General features: G+C 39.9%; 3 protein-coding genes across 4 annotated transcripts in view; 2 read left to right on the top strand and 1 right to left on the bottom strand.

The window, feature by feature from the left end:
• The window catches only part of LOC108143258 (tyramine/octopamine receptor), a 36836-nt gene extending 19580 nt beyond the window's left edge, over nucleotides 1-17256 (bottom strand). Inside the window, exons 1-2 of one of the 2 annotated variants that reach the window (XM_017267569.2) lie at nucleotides 17170-17256; nucleotides 16628-16732 (exon numbers count right to left, since the gene is read on the bottom strand). The gene's annotated coding sequence lies outside the window, so the exon portion shown is untranslated. Of the gene's footprint in view, nucleotides 1-16627 lie in introns of both variants that reach the window. The other variant, XM_041708342.1, reaches the window with a different exon arrangement.
• A 6075-nt stretch (nucleotides 17257-23331) lies between these two features.
• LOC108143190 lies at nucleotides 23332-23677 on the top strand. The gene has a single exon (XM_017267440.2). The coding sequence runs from the start codon at nucleotides 23367-23369 to the stop codon at nucleotides 23595-23597; it is 231 nt and encodes a 76-aa protein (XP_017122929.1). The 5' UTR covers nucleotides 23332-23366; the 3' UTR covers nucleotides 23598-23677.
• Nucleotides 23678-25133: 1456 nt separating this feature from the next.
• Nucleotides 25134-27222, top strand: LOC108143145 (glucose-6-phosphate 1-dehydrogenase). Its single transcript, XM_017267391.1, has one exon. The coding sequence runs from the start codon at nucleotides 25257-25259 to the stop codon at nucleotides 26856-26858; it is 1602 nt and encodes a 533-aa protein (XP_017122880.1). The 5' UTR covers nucleotides 25134-25256; the 3' UTR covers nucleotides 26859-27222.
• Nucleotides 27223-27583: the final 361 nt, after the last annotated feature.

Below are 27583 nucleotides of genomic sequence, written 5' to 3'. Positions count from 1 at the left end.
ATCGTTGGAAAAATTACAATTTCTTCAAATTAATATTTTAAATACTTTTAAGTTTATATAATTTACATTTTCATCGCTTAAACCCAAGCTTTCAGGTACTTTCAATGCATTTTCTGCTATTACTTGTTAGCATACAATGTAACTTCGTTTTGTTCGGAGCAAGAAGCCTTAAGTGTAAATCCAATATACCCAGAAATAATGCGTAGGGACACAGAATGAGACAACAAAGGGCTATAAATTATATTGCCAGAATTAATTTACCCCCAGGAAAATCTTGGAACTTTATCACCTGCTCTAGCTGCTTCTAGTGCCAATGGCAATTCCGATTGCAAGGACACCGACTTGCGTCTACGGGGCGCCATGTGCTGTTGCAATATATATGATCGTGTTTCCATTTAGCAAATGCAACTCCCATCGGGGTAGTTGCAAATATTTAGCTAAAATATGCCACACTTTAACATCTTCAGACAACCGAGAAATGCAGAGTGCTGCCTTTGTACCCGCCTTTGTCATCCTCCGCTCAGCAGTTCTGCCGTCCTGTCGTCCTGCCGTCCTGCCTGAGGCTCCTTTTGTTGGCGACTTGGCTGTATAATTTAATAAGGTCTGGTAAAAGGTATTGGCCCCGGCACCAGGCTAAAAGGAAGTTGCACACACTGGCACACAAACGCACTGGTAACGGGCTCTGTTATTGCTGCACGTTTTGTAGTTTTCGACAGGTGGGTGGTGGGCTAATAAATACGGAAATACGAAAAGGGAGTGGGAATGCATAATTTCATTATGCTAACCGAACAAAGGCTAAGGGGACCTGAAAGGGTTCTGTGCCAACAGGAGATAGAAGAAGTATTTAAGGAGCAATCATTAGGAAAATTAGCATTTTCTGAATTAATCATAAATATATGTAAAATAGTTGTGAGCAATTTACATTAGCACTTTAGTTTCCTTTTCAAGTTCTATGGCCCAACATTTAAACAAAAGGTTATATGGCAATCTGCCAGATCTGAGTCTCCATCATTAGTTCGGCTTTCAGCCCTTGTATGTTTTATTCCTGTCCATGTCCTATAAATTACTTAGTGCTTTTTAGTGCTGAAGTGATGCTGTGTGGGTTGGCCGACCACCACCTGACAGTTTACCCTGACTCTTCCTGACTTTCCTGACTTTCCTGACTTCCTAGACGCTTCATAAATTTCAATTTATCTTAGGGAACCGCTCTCCGCCTCACTTGTCTCCTCCGGCCATATTTGTTTGCAGCCGTTGACAAGTAACATTAGGTTTAGAGCTGGGGGATACAAAATGCCCCTAATGTATAGTGTGCCAGGGGCAAAAGGCTACCAAAAGGGATACAGGACACCAGTAAGGCAAAAAGTTTCTTACGACAGGCCATTAAATTTATCTTCCTCTAGTCAAGAACAAGGTGAGAATAATACAGCTTCGACAAGGTAAGTGCAATGTAAGTCCGTTATCTTGAGACTTATGCAACTATAAATGGGTATCGATTTAATCGAATGCACATAAAGATCTTAAGCAAAATGTAGTAAGAATCAGATGTTCAGAGCTTAGAGTATTTGTTATCAATGTACATTACAAGCAATCTTAAAACTAACTATTACAATACCAAATAACTTTTAATCCATTGATTAATACCCAAAGAAAATTTGAAAACTTAAACCGTTTTTGTTTCGGTGTTCAGGTTTTTCATTAAAGTTTGGTCCAGTTTTTTCACCTACAAAAAGTTCAGCTCTTGAACGGAGAAAAATGGGAAAGGTGGGTGAAAGTTGTACTCATTAGCATGCGGTCCTGGGTTTTGCAGAGGATGTCAGCCTTTGGTTGCTGGTTAATGCTTATGCGTGAGCAACTTTCAACAGCTGACAACAGTTTTGGTTGTTCAAGGGTTAAGGGAACGGTTTCTGGACGAAGCCTTAACCCCTTGCCCCCAAGCCCCAGACCAAAGACAAAAGTGAAACAGCACGCAAGCAAGAAAGTTTTTCTGTGCCACGACCAGACCCAGATACCAAGGATGTCGCTTTGCGGTTGCCTCGCTCTCCGCCTCTGTCCTCCAAGCTCGGCTCCACTTCTGCCCCTCAGTCTGAGTGTGTGCATCTGATGTTCTGTCAAAACTGTCTGCATCAATGAAAGCGAAAACTAATGCCAACATACACTAGACAAATCGGGGGATCGGTTACGTATTACAATGCGTTTCTTAAGCAAAAAACTGTCTTTAACATTTGTTTAAGATACTGAACATTATTTTATGAGCTTATTGATTTCAAGGTTATAAGAAATAAAAAAATTTCAATTATATACATTTTTTTTTTCCATTTTTATTTCCCTGCGAAGGATATTGTAATTTTGGTTTGTAACACAGTAAGGGAGACATTTCCGACCCTATATTCCTGATCAGCATCGTCTGTCCGTTCGTCTTTACGTCTGTCCGAACGTCGAAATCTTGGAAACGATAGAATCCAGATTTTGGACCTAACTTGAACCTTCTAGTTATGCCTACACAGTGCACGTTTATTTCAAAATGCGGCCACTACCACATTTAGTGCCCACAAATCGTGAAAGTTAAACAAGTCACTCTGAGATTTGGTAGAGGCCAGTTATTGTGTGGTGTAGATACACATTAGAAAGCTGGGTATCGGGTATCTAATAGTCGTTCCTTCTTGTTTTTATGTGTACATCTTTTTTAAGGCTTATCAGTCGGTCGATTGTATTTCATACCTTCCATTAAGGTATGCACACTCTTCTTTTGCTTAAAACTATTATTATACAATATTTCTAACTTAAATTTATTCGCAAAATCGTGTTCTATGTTTAAGCATCCTGACTGTGCTCTAAGCTTAATTTCAATTATTAATTTTTTTCTGTGTTCTCGGCCACTTTCTCTTGGTTTTCCCGCTTTCCCCACTGCCTCCGTCGGCTCACTTGCCAGACAAGTTGAGGGCCATCCACATGCATAGTTTTTCGAGTGCAATTAAGTGAAACTCGTATTAGTTAGTGCAGGCGCAGTGAGGGGGTGGTCGGCCAGGACATGTGTCAGCGAAGAGTATTGGCTAAAGGATGGGATGACACACACAGAAGCCAAACTTGGACACGATTCCCCGACAGAGCTCCTCATTGAGCCACTGAGCCACCGCCGAAGGAGCGGCACAGAAATTCCGGGGGATGGAGCCAAAGTTGTCGCTGCTCCTGTTCCTTTGATAATGTGAGTCACATGTAACACGCGCTCGCATACAAAGCACGTCATTAAAAGTTATTCTACCTCATGTAGGAACCCCTTCCCCTCTGCCGCCCCTTTCGCTCACTGGTCCAAATGGCCGCTTTCTCTTGGCAATAAAATAAAAATACTTGTTAAATTTCTATTTAACATAGTTTGCTTTTTAAAACCAAAAGGTTTTATAAAACTAGATTACAAAAATAATATGAAAAAAAAAATGGTCCCAATGGTTGTATGCACATATTTTATGACTTTTTGTGTGCCCGACTTTGTTGTCATTTCATTGCATTTCATTTCAATTGCTTAGATTACTTTGATATGCAGCTGAGCTTTTGATTTGGGCTTAGACAGACAAATGAATTTTACGACGGCGCGTGGTAGATACACACTAACATAATCCCTTTTCACCCTCTTAACGCAACGCATTGGTTGATCTTTTAACAACTCTGATAATATTTGAAGATAGTGGATGGCCAGGAAATCTAATTTAGATATGCTAAGCCATAAAATTCTAAAAAGTAAGTTATATGGGTAACAATGACAAAACAATCACACTGCAGTCTTATCCTAAATATGTGCTCTTTGTTGTGTACATCGTGAACATTTTTAAAAATCGACTTACTTTTGTAAGCTTCTATAATGCACAATGGCAGTATGTTAACACAAAAATAATGTAAGGGTTACACATTTTCGATGCATCCGACTTAATTTTTCCTCGATGTTTGGGCCTACTAGATTAGATAAGGTCTTCTTTAAAATAGTATAACATAAGAAAAAAGGTAGAAAACAAAATAAACATTCTTAATGATTAATTGAAGGTCATTTTAAAATTGCACTACCATCTTTGTTTGAAAAAAATACTTATTCTGTCAAAGAAAAAACTAGAAGGAATGCTACAGTTAAGTGCCTCTACTACTAGATATATAATACAAATTCATTGTAATACCAATCGTTAAGATTATTTGTCAATATTTTTTAATGGCATTTACTCCCAGCACATCCGGCTTTAAAAGCTTGTAAACCAACATCCAAGACAGAACGAGCTATAGGAAGCAAACGAGCCAAGACAAAATTACACGAAAATATGTTTGCACAACTGGGTCGGGTCATGTCCAATGAGGTTCGTCGCAGCTTTTGTCACCGGTGACCAGGAGTGTGCCTGCGTGTGTCATGTGTCCATCACGTCGGAGGCGGCGCTCGTTGGTCGCTTGGCTGGTGTATCCAATTCCATTAAAATCAATTTGTCTATTTATTTAGCCGATAAACTGCCGAAGCTTCAACTGCCGGGCTGTAAAGTTGTTGCCTCGCACAAGTGGAAGGAATTGAAAGGGGGGAAGGGGGATGAGGGCGTTGGTAAATTGTATATGCACTGAAAGGACACGACAGGTGACAGTGACAAGGGGGCTGGGGGCTGGAGGGGGAATGTGGTGGGGACGAGCAACCACTACTGTCATTTTGCTGGCATGGGAAGGCTCTAATTTGTCAACATCAGGCCAGGTGAAATGTTTTAATTTTCTACTCACACTTTGGCGACCAAACGTCGATTTATTATCACCCCAACCGAGCCCCCAAACCTCTTTTCACAGACCTCCTTCCCTGTGGGGGTCGTTGGGGTCACCTCTGTGTAGTCAATATTTGCGTCAAAGGAGAGCATCATCTATGCAGGTGGGACAGGTGGTTGGGGGGCTTTTGTGGTAGTTTTTACGACACTATTAACATCATTGTGTATGTGTGATTTATGTGGGGGGAGGTGCCTGGCTCCACCTTCCAATCCGCCCCCTGGAGTAATCGTGCCTCACTTGAACTTTGATGGCATTTCTCCTTTGCTCAACTTTTTCACGGCTCGTTCTGGTCTGGCCATAAAAATTGACTTGGCGCCCGGAAAAGCAGGCAACATAAAAAGCATTAGGCCAAGAGCAAACACAATGGACAATAGACAGACCGGCGAACAGCTGCCTGCGTTGATTTTGACATATGAGAACCATTTTGCCTTTATACATGCCACTTAATTATATTTCGGGAATGGGCTGGTGACTGTACTTTCCCTTGCGGTTATTGGATGATTTCGATTCGGGTCCTTTTCCATTTAGTGTCCATTAAATGACTAAGATGCGTCAATGAGCCTTGATTACATATTGGTTCGTGGGTATGTGCCATTAGAAGTAATCGTGTGATTCGTTTTCGTTTATTATAGAACTCTACCCTTCAGGAGCTAAAATTGTTAATGGAAAACAGCTTATCATGGCGGCTTAGTTTCACTTTCTGTAGAAAATTCTAGCTTAAAGAAAGTTTTTAAGACAAGTGACTGACTACAAATGTTGACTTCCATATAGTAGCAAATTTATATATTTCAAGGAAATAAATCCCTAATTGATTTAAAAAAGTATACACTTTCCCAAAACAATTAATAATACTTAATCCAGTGGACCATTTGACAAAATATAAAGAATACGATTTCCGGTAAAAAACTATTGATTTATTTTAAGAGGCTGCCATGTCCACTCGTCCTGTGCTGAACAGTTTAAGTTGATCTTCGTAGGCTTTTCGCTATTTCAAACTGCCTTGCCATTTTCCGGCACATCAATCAAATGCCCTTGAACACTTGCCCAACGCGTAGGAAGAATCGGTATAAGAAGGCCATAGCATTCGCTTTAGTGCGTTCGTTGACAGATTTTCCCTCCGTTGGCTACGCCATACACTTCGTTTTTTTTACTGCCAGTCACTTGAAGCGCAAATAATTGAAATTAATAAATTGAATTTAATTGACAAGCATTTGGACCCGCCCGTGAAGGCGAGCACTTCAATAGAGGCAAGGCAAAAAACGGGAGAGCCGAGTGAACGAGTTTTGCGTTTTTCAGCTGTGCTCTGCTTTTCACTTCTTTCAGCTGTGACTTGGCTTTCCCTGTTTTTCCAGGCAGCCTTTCAATTTCCGCTGCATAAATCTTTTATTGCCGGGAACCTTGCACGTCGAACGCAGGGAAGGCAAAGCTAATCGTCAGTGAGCATTTGCTAGCCTTCTTGCATTTGGCCATTTGGCCATTTGCTTTTTCGGTTTAGGGATTCCCTTTTCATTCCGATGCATTTTGCTGGCAGCTACTGTAGCAGAGTCTGGAGTAAATTAACCTACAAGGCATTGGGGAACACAACTCAACTCCCCTTTTTTGCCATACTCTGTGCCTTACTTAAGCACACAAGCAAGGGTGACTTTTTGCAGACGCACAACATGGCGTATACTTGATTTAAGTTTTCCCGTCCGAACAAGTTAAAGGCTGATGCTTAAAGATTGAGATATTTTACTCAAGATGGAATGATTAATTGAGGCTGCGTTCGGCAAACTCAATTAGCCTGGCATCGATTGCTAAACACAATCAATCATGACCCGCTGGAAAGCATTTGGCGATTTTAGATTTAAGCAAGAGAAATGGAACAAAAACATATTTTCAGAAGCAGAAAGGGGCTAATACTTGTACAATAAACTTTTCTTCAGCGCTTTCCTTCTTCTTAACTTTTAGAGTGGCCACAAAAATGGGTTTTCTCCTTACATTTTACTTGATTTATCCTATTAGCTTCGCATTATAAACATTCTTAAAATGTTCCTCTACCCACGCAATCTACACACACTTGGATCCGTTTAGGATGTTTGAGCTGTTTGGCAATCCGATGACTTAAGAGTCCCGATGATGGCTTCGCTTGACGTCATTCTGTCGGCTGTTGGCTGCTTGCTTATAACCTTTTTGCCAGAGTTTCTCGCTCATCTGCGTTGTTTTAATTGTGGCACCGTTATGGTAATCCTGCCGCCACTCCTTGATTTATTTGCAACATTTTTGATTAATCGGCCGGGCCGATTGTGCGCCTGTGATTTATTGGCCGGCACATCGCACCTTCACGCTCGACAGGTGAACCAATTGATGGCCCCGAAACTGCATCATAATAGGCCCGCAGCTAACACCTTTTCCTGCTTCCTTTACTTTCCCACATGTGGCGGGAAAATATTGCGACAAAGGCACCCCGCTCGGAAATTTAGCAGACAGACAAAGTTTCCTTCAAGGTTCGCCAGAGACAAAAAACTTTTCGCTCAGTTTCCAAATTGCCGCTGCGTCTTTTGAGCCTCTTATTTTTAGACAAGACCCGCAGAAGCTTTCATTCACACTTCCCGGGAGCTTAGGTCCTAGGACTTTGCCAAGTCTTCAAATTAGAATTTCTACATATAAATTCAATTTTGTGCTTAAATGGGAAGGCCTCCGTAATGTCAGACGTCTACAAAAACAACTCGTTAGGATATTTTCTTGAAACATTTAAGGGGCGCTCTTGAAAATGTTGTTTTATTTTTACATAAAGCTTTTAAATTGTATTTATTTTTTTGCAACTAAGCATATAACAAGATAAATTTATAGGTTTTTTAATAAGCTGACAGTGGTACCTGATGTATTATTTTTTTTTTAAATTTGAGTGCTATGAACTTTTTAAGTTTACTTGAAGCTCTAAAAATTAAACTTTCTTAACTAAAATCCCAAATAAGTAAAAAATGATGACCTACGATCTGGATCATTTGTATTGGCGGGGTTATTGAAGAGATTGTATTACTAATTCTTCAATATACTCGCTTTTGTGAATGTCTAGTTGAAAAAATCGTACCGACTCAAACTAAGATTTACTGCTCAAAATGATGGAATCATGATGTCTTGTGTCTTTTTTTCGTTGCGTTATAGATCATTCTTGTAGCCAATTTCCTTACACCATCGACTTTGCTCGTTGTCTTCCTGCTTTTTTTTGTGCATGTACATGTGAACAAGTTCTTGTGCCATAATTTTTTGCATGTGCGCGTTCCCCATCCCTTTTCAGATTAATTTCATTGCGTTCAATGTTCAGTTTGGTGTCTAGTCTAATGCCCTTTATACTCAACCAAATTCGATGAAATTAGGTAAATCGTTGCAAAAAGAACGTTAAAAGAATGATTGATAAGGGCATGAGCTGTAGGCATTAGGAAACCGCTCACTTTGATTGCAGTGGGATCTGATGTGCAAATCATTTTCCTATTTGCTTCCCACATTTGCCCAGATTCATTCGTCACACGCCAACCGTTTTAGAGGAATTTCTTCTCTCCTGCTGCTCGTCATCATCATCGTGTGACATCAGTTTTGATGACGACGTCAGGTGGGAGAAAGTGCGTGGGTGGGGCCTCACTCACTCACGTATGCCAGTCAAAAATGCAGTCATGCGTGCCTCAATTCCATTCACTTTCTTTTCAGTGCCCCTGTCAACCTCGTCGCCTTCCATCCGCGATGTCTCTGACAGTTAAAGTAAGGCAAAATAGCGACGAGGAAACAGGAAACTTAATTGTGAAAATAAACAGTTAAAGAAAATGGGAAGGAAATCTCGGGTAAAATTTCGATTTTCGCATGGTGGAGGGGTGGAAGTAATTTATTCAGATCAGATCGTCCTTGCTCACTCGAGATCTTAAATAAAAATATTTTTAAAGTCCCCCATCCACAGTCTGTAGCTTATTCCAGCACTGGCACTTGACTTTGGATGGCCGCAAATGAACCGCCTGATTGTCTTCATTGATTCCCTGCATATCCTGTGGAAAGGTGGCGAAGTACTTCATTCCGCTGATAATCAGGCGCATTTATATGCCAGGTCGAGCACAAAGGTGGCGCGGAAGGAGCGTCAGCGGCAGCAGCCGCCATTTAAAAAGAACATAAATTAAATCATAAATTGCAACAATTTCCGGTAAAAACATTTACCAAAGCGAAGAGCAAAAGGCGATGGGCGAGTGCGACTGGAAGGGAAAGTCAAAGTTAAATGTGATGGGGAAATCGAAAGGGAAATTGTTTTTCAATGGCTGGCAAATAATTATTGTTGTGGAAAGTTCAGCCCACTGCCAATACCCTCTCAGTCCATCCGCTTCTGCGTCCTTGAGTCTGCTCCATCAAAATCCAATTAAAAGTCAAACTAAAAGTGTCTCAGTGTCGATGTGCAGCTGGTTGTGACAGCTTGTTTTGGCTGAGGATTGGCCGTGATGGTTCCCATTCCTCTGGTCTAGGCCATTGTTTAACTCACTCGAACAGGAGTCGCCTGTCACCATGGACATAAAAAAGGAACACTAATAGAAAAACTCCCACTACAAAAATCCCCCAGCGAAAAAACATTGTGCTTCGGTGGATGCGCTTTTTGAAATATCTGTGAAGTTTTAAGGGGATATTGGTGAAGTCGTTTAAATTAAAAGGTAATTGAAATTGTATGTCATAATAACTTTGAAAACGTATAATTTAAGGTAGCATTAAGCGGAAATAAGTCTCTAATACAAAAAATCAACTACTATCCTTTTAAACATGAAATACATTTTAAAAACATTATTTTATCAGCTAAATGTAAAAAGTAAGACTGTTTAAGATCAAGCTGATGTTTTTAAAATGTTGCCACCTTACTGCCGAATTATCTTAAATTTTTTATGATTTTTTGAGAGCATTCTAAAATATGGAATACCCCATGACGGCGATACAATCTTCTAATTATTAGATTGAAGTTGCACTTTAAATTTTATCAGATTAAAGGCATCTTTAAATAATAATTGATAAATGATTTTCAGACTTATTTTTAGTAAACATATTTCACAAACTGGCAATTAAAACAAAAATGTTTTTTTTTGTAAAAATTTCTACCTTATATTGCTTATAAAAAAATGTATCGGTGAAAAAAAGTCGTCGATTAATTACTAAAACTTCTTTTTAGTAATTAAAAATTGAAAATTTGAGCCCTTTGTGAGTAATGTTGGTTACCGACTTTGAAAGCACCACCACACCAAGAAAGTACATTAAAAAAAATTGTTTATTTTTAATTATAACTATATTAAACCCCTTAAGGAATTGATTAATAAAATATAAATTTCTCCAAGGCAACTATTTGTCGATTCCTTCGGGAGTGAAAATAGCATGTGACGACCTAGGATCCTTCACACTCACATGAGCAATGATAGTCCCTCATATCGCCAACGACGATTGCCCTTGTCCTTACCCTTCACCCTTCACCCTTCCCACTCGCCTTTCACCTTTCACCCCTTGTCCCTGCCCCCGCCAATGTTGCTCCGTTGTACCGTTGCCGCGGGTCCTGAACGTATCTGAGGTGTATTGTTGATGTGTTTTGGTCCGGTAAGTGGGTCTCTGATTGCGGAAATTAGCTGGTGCCAAGTCGTTGTCTGCACCGAACCAAGCGGAGGTCCTGTCGTGTGTGGCGCTGTTTTCTTTTCATTTGATGGATATGCATGCAAACCGTTGTGGGCCAGCTGCTGTTGCACTTTCTCATACTAAACAGACGCCAGATGGCTGGCTTTGGTTTACGTCGCTGTGGCTGGCGGTATTTACGGTTTTGCGGTTATTAAAAGTGTCAAAAGCGTGCAAATAACGATGACAGCAACAAGAGCAATTTCCGTAGTGTGTGTGGGTGGGTTGTGTACACGAGACAGTAATGCTATCCAGGTGTCAATGTTGTGGCAAAGGTTAAAGAGTCAGCTCTTTTATGATACATTAAATTGTTTTTAAATTTAATAATTTGAGAGAGACTCTGATTATAAACAAATTAAGCAAAAAATAAAATATTTTATTGAGTAAACGTATTTTTGTTTTTTGAAAAAATCTAATAAATTTTGTCAATTGAGTGTGGAGCAAAATCACATACACATGTGTATAGATTTTAAATATGATTTAGATCAATTATTTGTTAAGCCTATATTTTGAAGCTTTAATCAGCAAAACAAATTTGAAATTGCAGACAAAGAGCATATAAAACATATTATATTACCGAGTGCATCGTATATCCGCAGAATTGAAAATCTTCTGTTTTGGTCCGACCGTAACAAGAAATACAACAATCGAAAAGAATCGCTAAAAACAAATACAAGTCATTAGAACAATTAATTGGTTCAGGAGAAGGGGCGGTGAAAGTGATACCCACTTTGGATCTTGTGCTCCGTTCAAAATTATTAAAAAAATACTTTTTTTTCGGTATAAATCCAAATGACAACTTTTGAGACTCTTTAAATTTAAAAATAATATTAAGGACTTTTTTTAGAATCCTGGAACAATTTTTCGAGAGCCAGGCAGGTCGTTACAAAAAAAGTTTGTTAATCCAGTGTCTCATTAACTTTCGTCACAAAAATTTATATCTGAAATTTTTAATGTGAAAGGTCTTTTTGACCTTTTTAAGAGGTGATTTCATTTTTGTATATTTTTACTTTTACTAAAGGAAACTGCTGGGTTATATCTTCTAACTTAGGATATGAACATACCCTACAGTTGGGGTACTCGACTGGAGTGTTCTTGCAGTTATTTGATAAATTTAAACTGTTTTTTCCAAAAACAAAGTAAATTATTTTAAAGCGCGTTAAAAATGCAGACTCCTGATAAATTTAAAAATGTAATTAAACATCCTTTTTATGTTTCCAATCCCCTTCTCTTCCTGTCTCTTTCAATCCGTTTCTCTAACTCTATATACTTTTTAAAAGCAAAAAGTTGTACAGCGTCGACGACTCTTTCAGCCTGATTCCGGGTCCCGTTGGCGCCGCATGTGCTTTAGCACCCGGCATAGGCTCGAAATCGTGAATAGACTTAGGTCAGGAAGGCGCTGCAGGATGTGGATGTGCGGACGGAAAATATACGGGGCACCATTGAAATTGCTTTCAGTGCGCGGGTGTTTTTGCATTCCCATTTCGATTTCAATTTCATTCCGCTCGACTATTTACAACAAATTTAAGTGCCTCATGGACCTTAAAGTAGTAAAGTGCACATAAGCCCCACATGGTTGCAAAATCCTATTGGTATTGTGTGACCCGACTATGGGTCTTACAAAGTATGCAATTAAATGTCACCCGAAATCTCAAGGCTCTCTCTTATTTTTAGCGTCAGTGGCCAATAAAAATTTGCTTGCCAATCGCAAAAGGTGCAGTGATAACGTAATAAGCCTCTTGCCCTTTGAACCCTCTCCCAACCGCATGGCATACATATTTTGTGAGGAAAAATTGCACGGGAAAGGGCCAGAATGGCTGTTGATGAGATGCCTTTGACTGCAGCCTTCCAGGGCCCCGATGGCATATTGTAAGAGACCCCCACATCACCACTTCGCCTTCCTCCGCTTGGTGAGAATGCAAAAGAAAAGCGGTGAAAAGCAGCTGCCGCCGTCGCGTTCAAGCTGAGTGAGTGATGTGGCAACAATTTTTTATGCGTTTGCAGCGAACAGCAGTATACTGCATCTACAGTGGGGATTGGCTAAGGCCTAAGGCGTAGATGAGGCGTGGAGAAAGTGGAAAAGCTGGAAAACATAAACGGAATTGCTTTTTCTTTGTTTAAAGGACATACAAAAATTAATTTTCTACAAGACATCAAATTTGTGATGTTTTAAAAACCATTCATTTCATAAGTATTTTCATTTAATTTTCTTATATTGTTTATTACTTTTTATTTGAACAGCTGCAAGAAATAAGAAGCTGTTTAAGTATGAAACTAAAAAATGTAAGCGTACTTTTCTGTTTGTTTGACTTAAAATGTATTTATTTGTGTTCCCTTGGGTCTATTGTTTCTGATAATAGTTTGCACTGCAGTGAAGAAGACATTTTCTTGACCACCGTCTGTCCGTTCTTTTTTACGCAAATTAGTCTGGATGAAGCCAAAAAATCTTCTTATCATAGGTAGTGTTTAAGACGACTATGCCATAACCAGTAAAGTAAGTGAAACACATTTTAATCTTGCTGTTTTTAAGCATACTACTAAAAACTTTTTAAACTGAAAGGGTAAATCGACATTAATACATTTTTTTAAATTAACGTGTTTAAGAACGACCAAATTATTTAATTATTTTTAATACGTAAGCCCTGTCGTTAATAGACGTTTTTTAGAATATTGCATTTTCGTTATAGCCGCAGGGGTATATAAAGTTCTGTTTGCCACAGCTTGCGTTCTTTCTTGTTTTTTTCAAGACTACATTACTTAATTATTATTATAGTTTTTTCTTCCAGTAAGCTTAGCCTTTAATCCTTTCGCAAAAAATTTGAAAGCATCATCTTCTGCTTTATGGCGCAATTAAAATCTTAGCTCAGAAACTTGTGCGCATTGAGTCGACAGAGTCAGAGACAGCTAAAACGGATGAAAAGTTCAGGGTCTAATTGAAGAGCCCGCACATGAATTAGACTGGCCCGAAAGCTGATGATTAATGAATGATTTATGCGCTGGAAAGTGTGTCGTAATTAGCATATTATGCAAATCAAGGAAACCAGCAGAAAAACTGACCAGAAAGCTTTCGCCTTCGGATAAACGGGCGAGAAGGTCTAGTCAGATTAATTGCTGTCATTCAGCTTGTGTTTTCAATTACCATGCAGCACGCTCCATTTGCTCGAGTCTATAAGCGGGAAATGCTTTTCTCAGCCCTCATAAGTATGCAGGCCGTCTGTGTTTGTTTGTTTTAGCTTCCAGCCGAAACCGAGCTAATGTTTAATAATTGCTTTGTTGTAATTAAAACTTTCTGTCAATGTTTACGCTGTGGGGTAGAGTTTCCGAAGGAGAATCCACTCCATCGCTAACCCCTTGGTGAATACTTTAATACCGAATTTCCCGATTGCATTCGAAAGAGGCAGAAAAATTCGTAAATGCTAATTTGTATCTGTGTTGCGGTTGAGTGGCCTGAGTGGAGCCAAATCCACCGAGCTAAGTCCATCCGATCCCTACTCAGTGGCGGCGGCACGTACTGTTGGCCAGGAAGCAGTCAGCTGAGAGCCCAGAACCGCATTCTTGGCCAGCCTTGGCATATCCCATTATTATGCAAACCGCAGCCCAAAGTTTCCTTTCCTTTATTTTACTTTGCTCCTTCTTTGGATTCTGCGAGAGTTTTATGGGTCTCAAAATAATTTTCATCACGCCCGCTGATTGATTGATTGGTAGGGGGTGTCCCCAGCCCGTTTTGGGGCATTCAATTAAATGAATGCATTAAAATTTATATGCGTCAAGTAAGGGAGTGAATGAAAAGCCTGAAATTGTGCATGCCAGATGAAAGCATTGAATTGAAATTATTTCCTCTTGATCGAATTCAGTGCTATTGTGTTCGTTAAGAGTCTATGAGACCATATTATTTTGCTGAAGTAGCTTTTAGGCTTAGGGAAGCAATTAGTCGGCATTTAATCGGGGCATCGAGGCGTATGCGTTATGGAAACGAGAATACCGCAATCAGTTGAATAGTTTTATGGGGCGCATACTTGATTTTGGTTAAATAAATATTTGCTTGGCCTGTGAATGTCTGGGTAAACAAATTTAATTGTTTGGCTGTGGCAGCAGGGCGTATACGTTATTTAAAATGAGACTTTTATGGATGGACTTTAGATGTTTATTGGTCGAACGATTGAAGCTCAGCGGGCGCCGAGAAAGCTATCCACAGAAAGCACAAGCAAACTCATTCATTAAATCACACAGCATATTAATGCAGATGAGCCACACAACTTGCAACTTAATTTGTATATTTAATTATTTTTCAATCACCATTTTAATTGATTTACGCGACAACATCATTTTCAATTCCGCGGCCACGTCGCAACGTTTCGTATCGGGGCTTTATGTGTCATTTCAATTCGGTGACCAAACATCTTCGGGAGGACAGCGTAAATCATTGCCAATTTAATTGAAAAGATAAAACATTACAAATATCAATATTTCATTGATTACATTGGCAGGCTTAACTGCATTAATTTTGACGGCCGTATAAAGGTTTCCTCCCTTCAGTTTTTTTGTTTATTTATTTTTCTGCGGCTTTATTGAAGGTAAATAAAGTGCCACATTTTACCTCAATGACAAACACAATTGTCCGAATCAGATAGAAAGCCGTGGTTCACGGTACTTAGACAAGGTAATCTCTTTATGTCCTTTCGATTTCGTCAAATACCTAATAGATTTAATTGATATAACGATTATTGTCTTGGAAGATTTGTTGTAACTTTCTTTAAGTTAACTATGCGAATGATTAAATTTTGTACAGTTTTGTATTAAAACCAAGAACTTTTAAAGTATGCGACTTATACAAAAAGAGAAAGTAAAGCAAAATAAGAGCCAAAGCTTAAAGAGTTGAGTGGCGCCTTGACAGACAGGAAACAAAATACAAAGTTCTGAATTATTAAAAATGCTTTTAGAGCTGTTCGAGCCCTTAACCTTCGTTTAGTAAATGATGTCGGTCTGTAGGTTAAGTGCAGACCGCATGTATATCTATATGTATAAATATATTTTCATATGAACATGCACATATGAACGTGAATTTTGTATCTGTGTCAAAGTCTTATTGAAATTTTCATGAGCAGCAGTTCGAGCAGATAATATGGCCTGCCTTTTGATTAGATTTTATGTAAATACTTTCTGGGCAACGAACCCTAAAGATAGAAGCGCTGGGTCTTGGAAAGAGCAACCGCAGACCGGAAAAATCAAATAAATAAATAATCATGCTGTTGGCGCGAAAGTAAGCCGCGCTTTTCAAATTGGTATAAATGCGGCACGCTTGGAGACACAAAAACCCCCCGGGTTGCCGCCCCCAAGGGGCGTATAGCTGGGATTTTCGCCACGCGATTGTGCTAAGTCTGTTACTTAAAAGCCACAACATGAAATAAAATAATAATCATGCCGTTGAACGACGACTCCCCAGCCCCACAAGACCCATTTTGACACCTAAAAGAGCAGCCTTGCCTCAAGAACTTTGTTAGTGGCCCGCACTCGGGAGCTGTGCCGTTTAATTAATTTAAGGTGTTCAAATAATACATGGCGTCGCACTTGGGAAATTTTCTTTCATTTTTTCCTATTACACATATGTTTCTCCTTGGTTTTCCTAGTGTGAAATGTTTCTTTATTTTTAAGCAGGTGCTTAAGCTATGTACATTTTGTGCAAGCAAGGAAATCAGTTTAAAAAAATATGATGGGTGAAGAAAAACAAATTTTTGCATTGCTCTTAATGAGCGGAGATATCTTTTGAAGAATATTTGATTGATAAATACTTCATTAAAACGGAACTACTTTTTATGTATATAGGACCAATTTAAATTTCCCTTGTTTTATTTTTATATATTTTTTTTTAAGAATTATAAAACTTTAATCTTTTTAATTTTGGTGTTTGAAGCTAATGTGTTTTTAGAAATTTTATGAAAATCGGTAAACAGTTTTTGAAACTCAAATTATAAGAACATTTTCCAAAAATACCTTTAATTTTATAAACACATTATATTTTCAAGCTGTTTTAATTGTCAATGACTCCTTTGATTGCCAATTAATATAAAATCGCTGATTATACAAAATTTCGATTAATTTCAAAACAATTTAAGCAAACAAACATGCAAAATTTTTATTTCCCAGAATTCCTCATCCGAAATTCATGCTAGTTTTTTTCCTGTATACTGCTTACCTGCAATACCAATTATATATTTCTGGTCGAGCCTTGCGGCTTCCTTTGAGTTTTCGTGCCACTACCACAACACCTTGAAAACCGTCTATGGTCTCCCGCTTTGAGCTGCAATTGCCGTAAACATTTTGTTGGACTTTTCATTTGATTATGCTTGAGTGAGATTGCAAGTTATAATTGTTGCCAATTTATTTATTACACAAGAACGAATTCTGTTAATTGGTTTAGCCCGACGTTTGGAAAACACATTTGCGAAATTTTTGGCTTCGCTTCGCTAGCACGCGCAGGCCAACGGAGCCAAGGAAACTTTTTCACTGAAACTTAATGCTTGGCTTTCCTTTCCTGTGCGTAATAAATCGATGAGGATCGAGAGACAATCGAATCGGAATCAGTTTGCGTTGACTTCGTCGGAAAGTTGTTATTGGCTGGGCAATTGTCACTTGAACTATTGAGGGAATCGTTGAACTGGCACCCAGCTACTGCCGCATCGGCGCCAGAGTCACGAGAGATGGAAGAGCTGTTTCCCAGAGACGCCGCCTGCTTACCGCCACTCGCGTCCACACCCAACGCCAATTCGCACGGAACTGAACACTGAACTGACAGCGTTCCCGTAGTCCGTCCTTAAACTTTAGCCACCCGCAACAGTTCGCCGCCGTTTGGCCGTTTGGCCGTACGTCGGCTCTTAACCGGGCCGAAACAAATCGGGTCGGGTCGGAACGAGTGGACCACGTCGGCAAAGCAGTGCACGGCTCTCTTAGCGCGGCTCTCTTAGTTGCCAAACTGTTGATTCACTTCGGAGTCCAAAAATCTATTGACAGCTGTTAAGACAAATAAGGGTTTAGCAGAACGTTTGGCTTTGACTCGCATCTTTTTATTAGAACCTTTAGAATAAAGGAGTTCTGACCCCATAAAGAAGCGATATGAGGAATCTATTAAACAATTAAAGTTTTGACGGATTAATGTGATGTGAAATAAATAATAATTACAATAATAACATAAAGTTAAACGAAACAAACAGTAATAAAACAACCAATAAAGAAATCAGAAAGTTTCGTTCATTTTTTTAAAATTGTGTTTATTGTTTCAAGACATTTTTTATTAAAAAACCAAATGAATGTATTTGCTAGCCAAAACCACACTTTTTTCGATTTTAATTTTTTTTTTTAGAAAAAATCAAGAATTAAATTTCTTGATACTTTTAACAAAACTGAATACTCGAACAAAATAAATTTTTTTTAATTTTAAAGTAAGTTTTAAAATATTTAAAGAGCCAACTTTAGCGCTAATATCGGCGAGGCTTAAATTTTGCGATGGCAAAGCCAATATGACACCTTTACCAGCTTCAGTCATTTTCGACATGTTTCACTTTTTTTTTTGTGCACCAAAAGCTATAAAGTCCATACCCCAGGTGACAGGATTTTTTTGTAATACATGGTAAAACAAGGTGAATATGTAAGTTATATGACAGAACGTACATAAGTACTTTTCAAAAATAGTGGCTTCAACGTACAATTTATTCAAAAATTTGCCAAAACTAAACTATTGGGTATTCGGGTTATTTGGTTACATACATATTATTGCTGAAAGCACTAACTTAAGCAATATTGTCAAACGGTCTTTAAAATCAAAAGGACCAGAAGAATGAGGTAGTACAAGCTTGACTTGCACTTTATTATTTGGATGTAAAGGAATGTGATTGTTTAATACAAAAGTTACTTTAAATAAATAAAACCTTTTCGCCGAATAAGAGGAAACCAACAAGCTTCCCTTTACGAACGAAAAATCTTGTATATGTATCTTTCCACTTTTTCTTCTCGGCAAATGTTTGGTAGCTGCTCTGGGAAAATGGCATTTATCTGGAGAAGTGTACAGAAGAGTAGCTGCAAGAAGTGACAATTCACATCAGACATTCATGGGTGCATAAGTGTTGTTGTTGTTACTTTCACACTCCGTAGTTGCAATGATACAATAATTTGCAGTTGTTCTTGCAGGTTGTGTTGGCTCCAGGCAGGAAACTCAATTATCTTGCAGCATGAGTCTGAAAAAGATGAGAAGTGTTGTCTGGTTTAATACGAAGCTGCAACCTTTCGGCTAGCCGGATATAATCTAAGTCTCAGTTGCTCTGAGACATCCAATGCGGTCCCCTGATGAGCGGTTTCCTTCTACCGCAACTACCGCACCTTGCTGTTCTCAATTAAAGTTTCAGAAGTTGCATGCCAAAGCGAATTATCCTGCATGCAGGCGTCCTCACAAATGGAAGCCGTTGGAAACAGTGACAAAAAGTAAATGACAAACTGTGTCGAAGGTCCTGGCCAAATCATAGTGCCAAGTGTGCAGAAGAGGGGTTGGGATAGTTCTTCATAAGCTTTGGTAGTCTGTCATAACAAGGCCAGCATATTTAAGTGTGTAATTCACATGTGGATTGCCGCTTGACAGACAGGACGACACTGCACTATGGAAAAAGTTCCCGCTTTTTCAGCCCATTATAACTTTCTCATGAGTCTTTACACTTTTTTTTTTACTGTCATGTTAGTATTTTAAAAAGATATTTATATTTAATATAATTAATATATATACAATTAATATATATTTACAATACAAATTTTAGCAGTTTGCGACACTGTTTATTTATTAGACAGCTTTCACGCAAAGTGCTACTAAAAAAATATTTACTTTTGGTAAATTTAACATTTTTCAGTTATTTTGTATTTGATTCAAATTATATTTCTATGTTGTAGCCAAATAACATTATTTAAAGACTTATTTTTAAAAAGAGGTACTTTTCTCCTTTGTTTAACATAAACTTTGTTGTTAAGCTGTTAATTAATGCTACAAGAATCGGTAATTTTTCATAGTGCACGGTTTCATAGCATCGACTCACCTCAATTACACACTTACAGATGTCTGTCTGTGTTTATGGGTCAGGTAAGTTTTGTATTTCACTCCGCATCGAAAAAAAAACGGCAGCCCGAACACACATAACAGATGCTCATTGCAAGATCCGTAATTTCAACTCAAATTCAAGACTTCAAAAATTGTGCTTTTAAACAGAAATGATACTCTAAAATGGCAATAATTTTATTTGTGGGTTAAATATGGTAAAACAGAATGGTACAGAAAGACTTCCGAAATGCAAATGAAACGCTTAGTAGTTCAAGAGATATATTTGCTACTTTGGTTTCAATAAATGCAGTCTAATACCTACAGTTCAATGGTACCAAAAAGGAAACCATTTCCTTAATTTGACCCGAGTGGAATTTCCACAAATTATTTCACATTTCACTACGACTGTCAACCCCCAACAAATAATAATTTATCTTCGAGCACAAAAAATTCAATGTGAAAAATGAAAAGTTGCAATTACAATGGCTTGGATCGATAGTTTGCCAATATACATATGCATATGAATTCTATGCAGTATCTTGTGCCTGCTGTATTGCTGTTGCCATCCGATTGTGTTTGTAGTTGTTTATGGCACAAATGAATTGGCATCTTTGGAATACTTTCGGTTTGCCTGGCCAGCGGAGGATTTCCACGTTTTCCCCTTTGCTCTGCCAGGCCATTTTCCACTTTCCACTTTTCCGTCGCCGCTCTTTTTCACTGCATAATCGCCAGAGATGTTTTCCTGCTTGCTTGCTATTCTGGGGCTTGGGTTTTGCGCTCTGGTGTGTTTGTGTGAGCGTTCTGGCAATGCATTGAACCAGAAATATGTAGATATGCCAATGAGTTCCTTTCATTTTTGGACCCCTTTGTGTGCCATTTGCCGTTTGTAAGAGTGTGGCGCCAAAAAGTGGGTCTCGAGTTTATTTCAGCAGCTTTAAGGCAAGAATTTCCTTTAAACAATTAGCCTGAAAGCCCGTAGTCTAACTGAATAATTCAATCTTTGTGGCACTGTTTCAGTTTTTTGCCATCGTAGTAACTCTCAACAGTTTTTTCAAAGTGTATTTTTTTAAACGGTAAACCATTATGAGCCAACTACATTTACGTTTTCTTTACAAAGACATTGGCTCTAAGCTCAATGGCAAAACAAACAAATGGAGATATTCCAATACGACCAAATCTAGATTCATTTTATGAATGCGGACCAAAAGAATCCGCTTTTGTGGCTGCGGAATCTCATAAAAGATTAGCCACAAAAATGTTTTAGCCTCAGTTGCGGCTTCTTTTAATTATGCGAACAGGGATTTCTTTCCTTTCGCCTCTTTTGTGCGCCCTGTCGGCACACGAAATGCTAAAGTTGATGGCAGTTGGCTCAAGGAATTCCATTTGGCCTGAACGCAATAAAACAATTTAATTAAATTTTATGTGATCCAAGTGAAAGTAAATGAAAGCAAATAAACCACAATAAACTCGTGGCAGATGGCACATATTCCGGGTGCCCAGGCTGGCAATGGATTCGGTCTATCTCCATGTGGCAATTATGAGCTTAATGGTGTGTCTAGGTCCGTATCCTCATCCGTCCCATGCATTTTCAATTTGCCACAAACTGTCACTCATCATCGGGACAGAAGAGCCCGGCCATCGTGATCTGTTCTTTCGGTCATTGAAAAACTTTGGCTTTAAGCAACTGTTTGCCAAACATTTCACTCCGCTTCCTTGGTTCCTGTGTGTTTCTGATTTATGCATGTGTTTAAAATGCTTAGCCAGGGCATAAATCGTTGGCAAACTTTATGCTTGGCCTGACTCCTCCACAATCTGATTCTCAGCCACTTTGGCCCGACCATCCATCCGACGCTCTTCCTGTTTTGGGATCATTGACCACTATTCTGTTTGTGTTTATGTTCTGGCCTAGAAATTTCCTTTGTTTGCTGATTGAAATTGACTTTCAAGAGGCGCCAGTTGGCCTACTGAGCGAGAAGGCCACCGAAAGAGCCGCTTCAAATTGAGTGATGGACTGGCTTCTTGCTGGGTCACTGAAAAGGTCAGAGCATTAGGAATGTGCCGTATTCAAAATGATTCAACTCATTTGTCGGGGCATTATCCATGACAGGAATTTATGCATATCCCTAGCATTTATACATGTGGGTATCATAAACATTTGCTATCAGAAGTTTTTCAAGAAAACTTTATTACTGCCACTTTGAAAACAATAGAGTTGACCATTAATAAGCCAAGTAAATTATTATTTTTAAACATACTTCAACAGTTTTCTAAGCTAATCTCTAAATGGTTTCACCTGCTATTACTGTTCTCGCACTTGGCCAATTAATCCTTATGACGAACTCACTTCTGCCTAGTAAATGGGACTTATCGTATTCAAATGTATGTCTTCAGCCTCAATTAGTTATAAATACGAGTCCACTTGAACAGTGCTCGACCATGATTATGGGAATATATCAAGCACACGCCAGGTGGTACTGGAATGACTGTCGGTTGAAGCCACCATTTGTAAGACGTTTTTGTAGGAGGATTGCGAATGTCAAGGGTGCTCGGGGTTAGTTCGAAAACAAAGCCAATTAACAGCGGCAACAACAACGCATTGCTGCTCAAGTTGGCCAATACAAGCGTCTTTGGTCCCATCTCCTGGCAACTAATCCCTCCAAAACTCTGTCCATATTGATTGTGTGGAGTTTGACAGGCACGTATACAGGCAGCTAGATGAACTCGGTCAGAGATTGGAAGAAACCTGAAGTTCAAGAAGCGCATTGAATTAGTCCTGATTTCGATTCGTGCGGCACGTTTCTTCAACGCGTTTCTAGTTCTTATTTGTTTTCCTAATTTCCTACGATTTTTTTCGTTTTTGCTCAGTCTTAAAACTCATATTGATTTGAATTGGCTACCCTTAGATTTATGTTGACAATACATTTAATATTGATATATATAGTTAAGTTAATATTACCTTCCTAATAAATTTGGGTTTAAATTAAATGGTTTATTATATTAAATTAATGGTTTATTATTTCAGAATTACGAATTAAGTTTGACCAAATTTAAATTCTCATGAAAACAATCGGAATATTAAGAGAAATATATGTATGAAAAAAACGTTTCTAGTTTTCAATTGTGTTTTTAATTTCTTTTGGAAATAGGTATGGGTTATTCATTTAAAATTACGCTTTTAATTTTATTCAAATTGGATTACGATATCATACTGCTGCAATAGGAATGATCGAATATTTGAGCTGAAAGCCATAATAGATTTAATGTTTTTAAGCATAGACTCGTATAGTTCGAAACCTAGATGTTTTAAAGAATATTTAATTTTTGCAACAGATGCAAAGGTTAATAAAATTTCGGCTTGACGAAGTTTCATTCCTTTCTTGTTGAACCTTTATATCAGTCAAACGGGTTAATTTATACAATTTTTTTTTTATTTGGATTGTTGGATTTTTTCTTAATTTTTTGATTTTAAGATGTTTGCACCAAAACCTATTAAAAAAGCATATTTTCATTGTTACACAGTTATAATAAGCGTCTTTTTAATAATTTACAAACGGGGAAAAATAGTCTTAAAAATAAATAGAGAAATTAAAGACATTTTTGTAAGTTTGATGCTGGGCTTTTTGTTAAGTATAGAAATATATTATTTTTCTTTCTAAATACAAAACATGTATACCCCTTGCAAGAAAATACAATGGAAATGGATATTATTCTATTTGGATAATTGGAGGCGTTCGGCGATAAAGTACCATGAAATGTCAGGCGTCTAATCGGTTTAGTTCCACCGGGCTGTATGCGGATAGGCAATGTACACGTTGCGATCGTGGAAAACCCATCTAAGACCACCTGAATTCGCAGAGCTATGAAGATCTCCCTGGCAAGCATCTGCATCGTGACGCTGGCGCTGCTGCTGTGCTGCTTCACAGTGGAAACGGAAGCCAAGAAGTGTAAGGCCCCTCTCAAGTGGAACGCAAAGCTAAAGAAATGCGTGAAGGGAATGGGAAAGCCGAAGAAGAAGCCAGCTGGCGGAACAGGTGCCACAACGGCAGCGGCAGCGACGACATCAGCCGCAACTACTGCAGCTCCGGCGTAGAACCCTTTAACCTAAGTGATCCTGCACGAACCAATAAATGGGATGAGGGACAGAGTTCCCTCTGAGGCAGGAAAATGGAACCCCAAGTAAAGACTTTTCCTTTGATGGGCAAATAAAGGGTTCTCCAGTTTGAAAGCTAGACCTCTGTGTCGACTCTTCCCCGAGGAAATTGAATAAGCCCGGCCAACGGAGCATCTTCGAGTAAAGAGTGCTGGAATCGCAATAGGAGCCCTTCCTATTAGCTGCACTCACAGCATGTGTGTCATGCAAAGAAATGGAAATGCCACTGCAATCCAGCTCCTCTTGGGTCCCTCGCGTGCGCTTAAACGGTGGCTTGGGGTATTTGAGTTGATTGAATTTGAATTGCATGGCAGGCGGGGGCAGAAAATATCCTATGTGTTTATGGAGAACTTGAGGCTTAGTGCTGGCTCTGCTAGCCAATCCTTCCTCCAAATAGTTTCTCTTTTACGGTCGAGGTTCGACAGCTTGCTGAGCAAAAATCCTGTTGCCAGATTTGTTACTGCTGTCAAAAACATTTTATCTGCACCCGGGAAAGGCATTTAATTCAACAAAAAATCTTTAAGGTGTTTCGTATTAAAAGAAGCCAAAAGCTGACTCTTTCGTTTTACCCATAATGCGTTGAATTTAATAAATAGCTTAAGAAAATTTAAAACGACTCTTTAAATCAGAATACGGATGAACAGCTGGATAAGCCGGCTTTCCTGTAATTAATATTCAATTCATTGGCAATAAAGTCAAAATTCGGGGGCATCAATCAAGAATGATAGTTTTTATGCACCAAATCGTTTCCAAAATTTTGAAAAACCCGTTTAATTTAATTAAGTTTAGTTTAATTTTTTTCACTATATCGTTACAAAGCTATTTTTTAGGGCTGTTTACGCGATTGGCAAATTCTTTTTAATTTCGAGTCCTTAAAGCTTTTCAGATTACCTAAATTTTGGGACTGAGGGTAATACCATTTTTCGTCACAAAATTTGATTTTTTTGTTTTGTTGAAAAATGGGTTCGATCGGACGGTCCTTTTGGTCTTTAACAAACAAGTTGCAATGTTGGGGAAAATTAATAACGACAAAACATTTAAATTATCATCTCGTTGTTTTTTATAGCGATTACAAAACGCAATTTTTTTGTGCTTCACCCTGTGTATATGAACAATCAATCCCACGGCAGATTAAAAAAAATTTCTTCTAGTTATTCGAAATATTTTGCAGTTCAACGAAGTAAATGATATTATAGTCCGATGGTTTCAACATCTTTATTTATGAATGAAAAAAGTATGGGCATTCGAATTTTAGAATCGAGAGTCGGACTGGACACTAAACTGTTTCTTATCGTTTTATTGTGTAATTGTAAAACGAAAAAAACACAACGGAATATAGCAACTCTACCAGCCTCGAAAGATTGATAATATTGCCTAACACAAAAATAGTTTTGTTCACTTATTTGTTTGCCTAAAACCTTGTGTATGCAGATCTGTTGTAAATTGAGGTATGCTTACCCCTACCAGCAGTCTGTATTTCCTAGCAATATCTCTCATTCCTCTACTTAAAATTGTAACTAAAAATACTTTTGGCTAAATTTGTATCTATACCTTCTTCATTTCGATCCTCAAAATTAAATTTCAATTAAATTCTGCACAATGCTTCCTATCGACCCTCACAACGAGATGGCCTACTCCTTCGTCGTGTTCGGAGCCTCCGGTGGTCTGGCCAAGCAGAAGGTGTTTCCAGCGCTCTGGGCCCTCTACCGGGAGCATCGTTTGCCGCAGGGCTTCAAGATATTCACCTTCTGCCGGAGCCACCTGCAGACGAAGACCCTGCGGCTGCAGGTGCTGCCCTACATGGACCTGGACAGGGGCAGGGACCCGAAGAAGTACAACCTCTTCTGGACGAACGTGCACTGTGTGCAGGGCGAGTACGACAGGCCGGAGCACTATGTGGCCCTCAGCGAGGCAATGGCTCGCCAGGAGGCGAAGCACGGCCAGGTGCAGGCGAACCGCATCTTCTACCTGGCCCTGCCGCCGATCGCCTTCGACCAGGTGACCCTCAATGCCAGCCGCAAGTGCACCTCCTCCTCGGGCTGGACCCGGATCGTGGTGGAGAAGCCCTTTGGCCGAGACGACGTCTCCTACCGCGCCTTCCAGACCTCGCTGTGCAACAGCTTCCGGGAGTCGCAGATCTACCTGATGGACCACCTGCTCAGTCGCCAGGTGATGCAGAACTTCTTCGCGCTGCGCTACTCGAACCACCTGTGGGCCGAGACCCTGAACCACCATCACGTGGCGGCGGTGATGATCTCGGTGAAGAGCGAGCTGCCGGTGTCGGCCGCTCGTGCGGACTACTTCAATCACTTCGGCATCATCCGCGACCTGATGACCAACCACATGTTGCAGGTGCTGGCCATGCTGACCATGGACCAGCCGTACGCGAACACCGCCGACGACCTGCGGGTCGAGCGGCTGAAGGTCCTGCGCCAGATCCTAACCCCCACCATGGCCGACGTGGTGCTGGCCCAGTACCGCAACAATGGACGCGAGGCGGACCCGGCCAAGTGCGGCTTCACGGAGCACAGCTTCGTGCCGAAGGACTCCTTCACGCCCACCTTCGCCCTGGTGGTGCTGCGCATGAACAACCGCCGCTGGACCGGCGTGCCCTTCATCCTGCGGGCCGGCCAGGCCCTGAACGACACCAAGTCGGAGGTGCGCATTCAGTACAAGCCGACGGACTGCGACGTCTTCCACGGCGAAAGCGCAGACGCGCGCAACGAACTGGTCCTGCGATCCGCGCCCACGGAGGAGCTCTTCATGCGCGTGCGCCTAAAGCGGTACGGCGAGGATCTCTGCCTGCGCGAAAGCGAGATCAATCTGCGGGTGGACGAACGGCGTGGATCCGGGGGCGTCGATGGCTACACCGGCTCCCTGCTCAACGTCATCCAGGGCGACCAGACCCTCTTCATGCGCACCGACGAGCAGTGCGAGATCTGGCGCATATTTTCCCCCATCCTTAGCTCCATCGAGTTGGACCGCCCCCGGCCGCTGCACTACGACTTCGGGTCCCGGGGTCCGCTGCAGGCCTACCGCCACGCGGAGCGTGCCGGCTTCGTCTTCTTCGCCTCGGACGAGTGGCACCAGAGCGAGGCGACGCTGGAGTACACGCTCAAGCGGAGCAAGCAGCTCATCGGACCCCACACCGCACTCAAACCGATCCGGGAGCCCCGCTCGAAGCTCAGCTCCAAGTCATAGGGCTGTGGGAGGGCTAATGAAATCTAGAACGAAAGTTTTTTAATTAAGCAAGTGCTGAATGCAGGACTACACCAGCTGGCCACCGCTTCACCTTGACCGCCCCACTAGCCTAGACCTTAACTTAACAACACTTTTCCTCCAGTTCGGTGGTCTTGTACACTGCACTTGCTGCCAATGTTTCTGGGTAGGATGTTGCCCCGGGGGGTGTGCAACACGCATGGCTTGGCCATTGTCCCTTGGACTAAGGATTGCACGGAGCAACCATGGCGGCCTTTGAATTCCCTAGGAAAGTTATGTATACTTAAAATTGTACTTAGAACCCTTTGTCATTCGTAATAAAATTTAAAAATGTAGTTGAACAAAATATAACTTTTCTCAGTTTTCTTAAAAATATTTCGATTGAGCATATTTTAAGTCCAGATTCGCCAGATTATTTTCGAAAGACAACGTTAAGTTTTTAGTGCCTACTCCTGAACACTTTTTGAAGTGGTTTCTGTGTGCAACTCCATATAACTGATATAAAAAGAAACAAACACTTGATTTAATGAGCACTTAATCAAATTAGATGTAAGCTAAACTTTAAAATGTTGGGATAATGGAATCGGATACCTCAATAAAAAGCGTTAAGAATTTGCAGCTCTTTATGATTTAATAAAAAAAACGTTGTTTCCGAATCCGAATTGCTAATATACCGAACTCTTTTTAGTTCCGACATCCTTGTTTAT

The sequence above is a fragment of the Drosophila elegans genome, unplaced genomic scaffold (assembly GCF_018152505.1).
Source record: "Drosophila elegans isolate 14027-0461.03 unplaced genomic scaffold, ASM1815250v1 contig_208, whole genome shotgun sequence".
Classification (NCBI taxonomy): domain Eukaryota; kingdom Metazoa; phylum Arthropoda; class Insecta; order Diptera; family Drosophilidae; genus Drosophila; species Drosophila elegans.
Note: the sequence above shows the minus strand (reverse complement) of the source record. Positions and strands in the feature narration are given on the sequence as shown.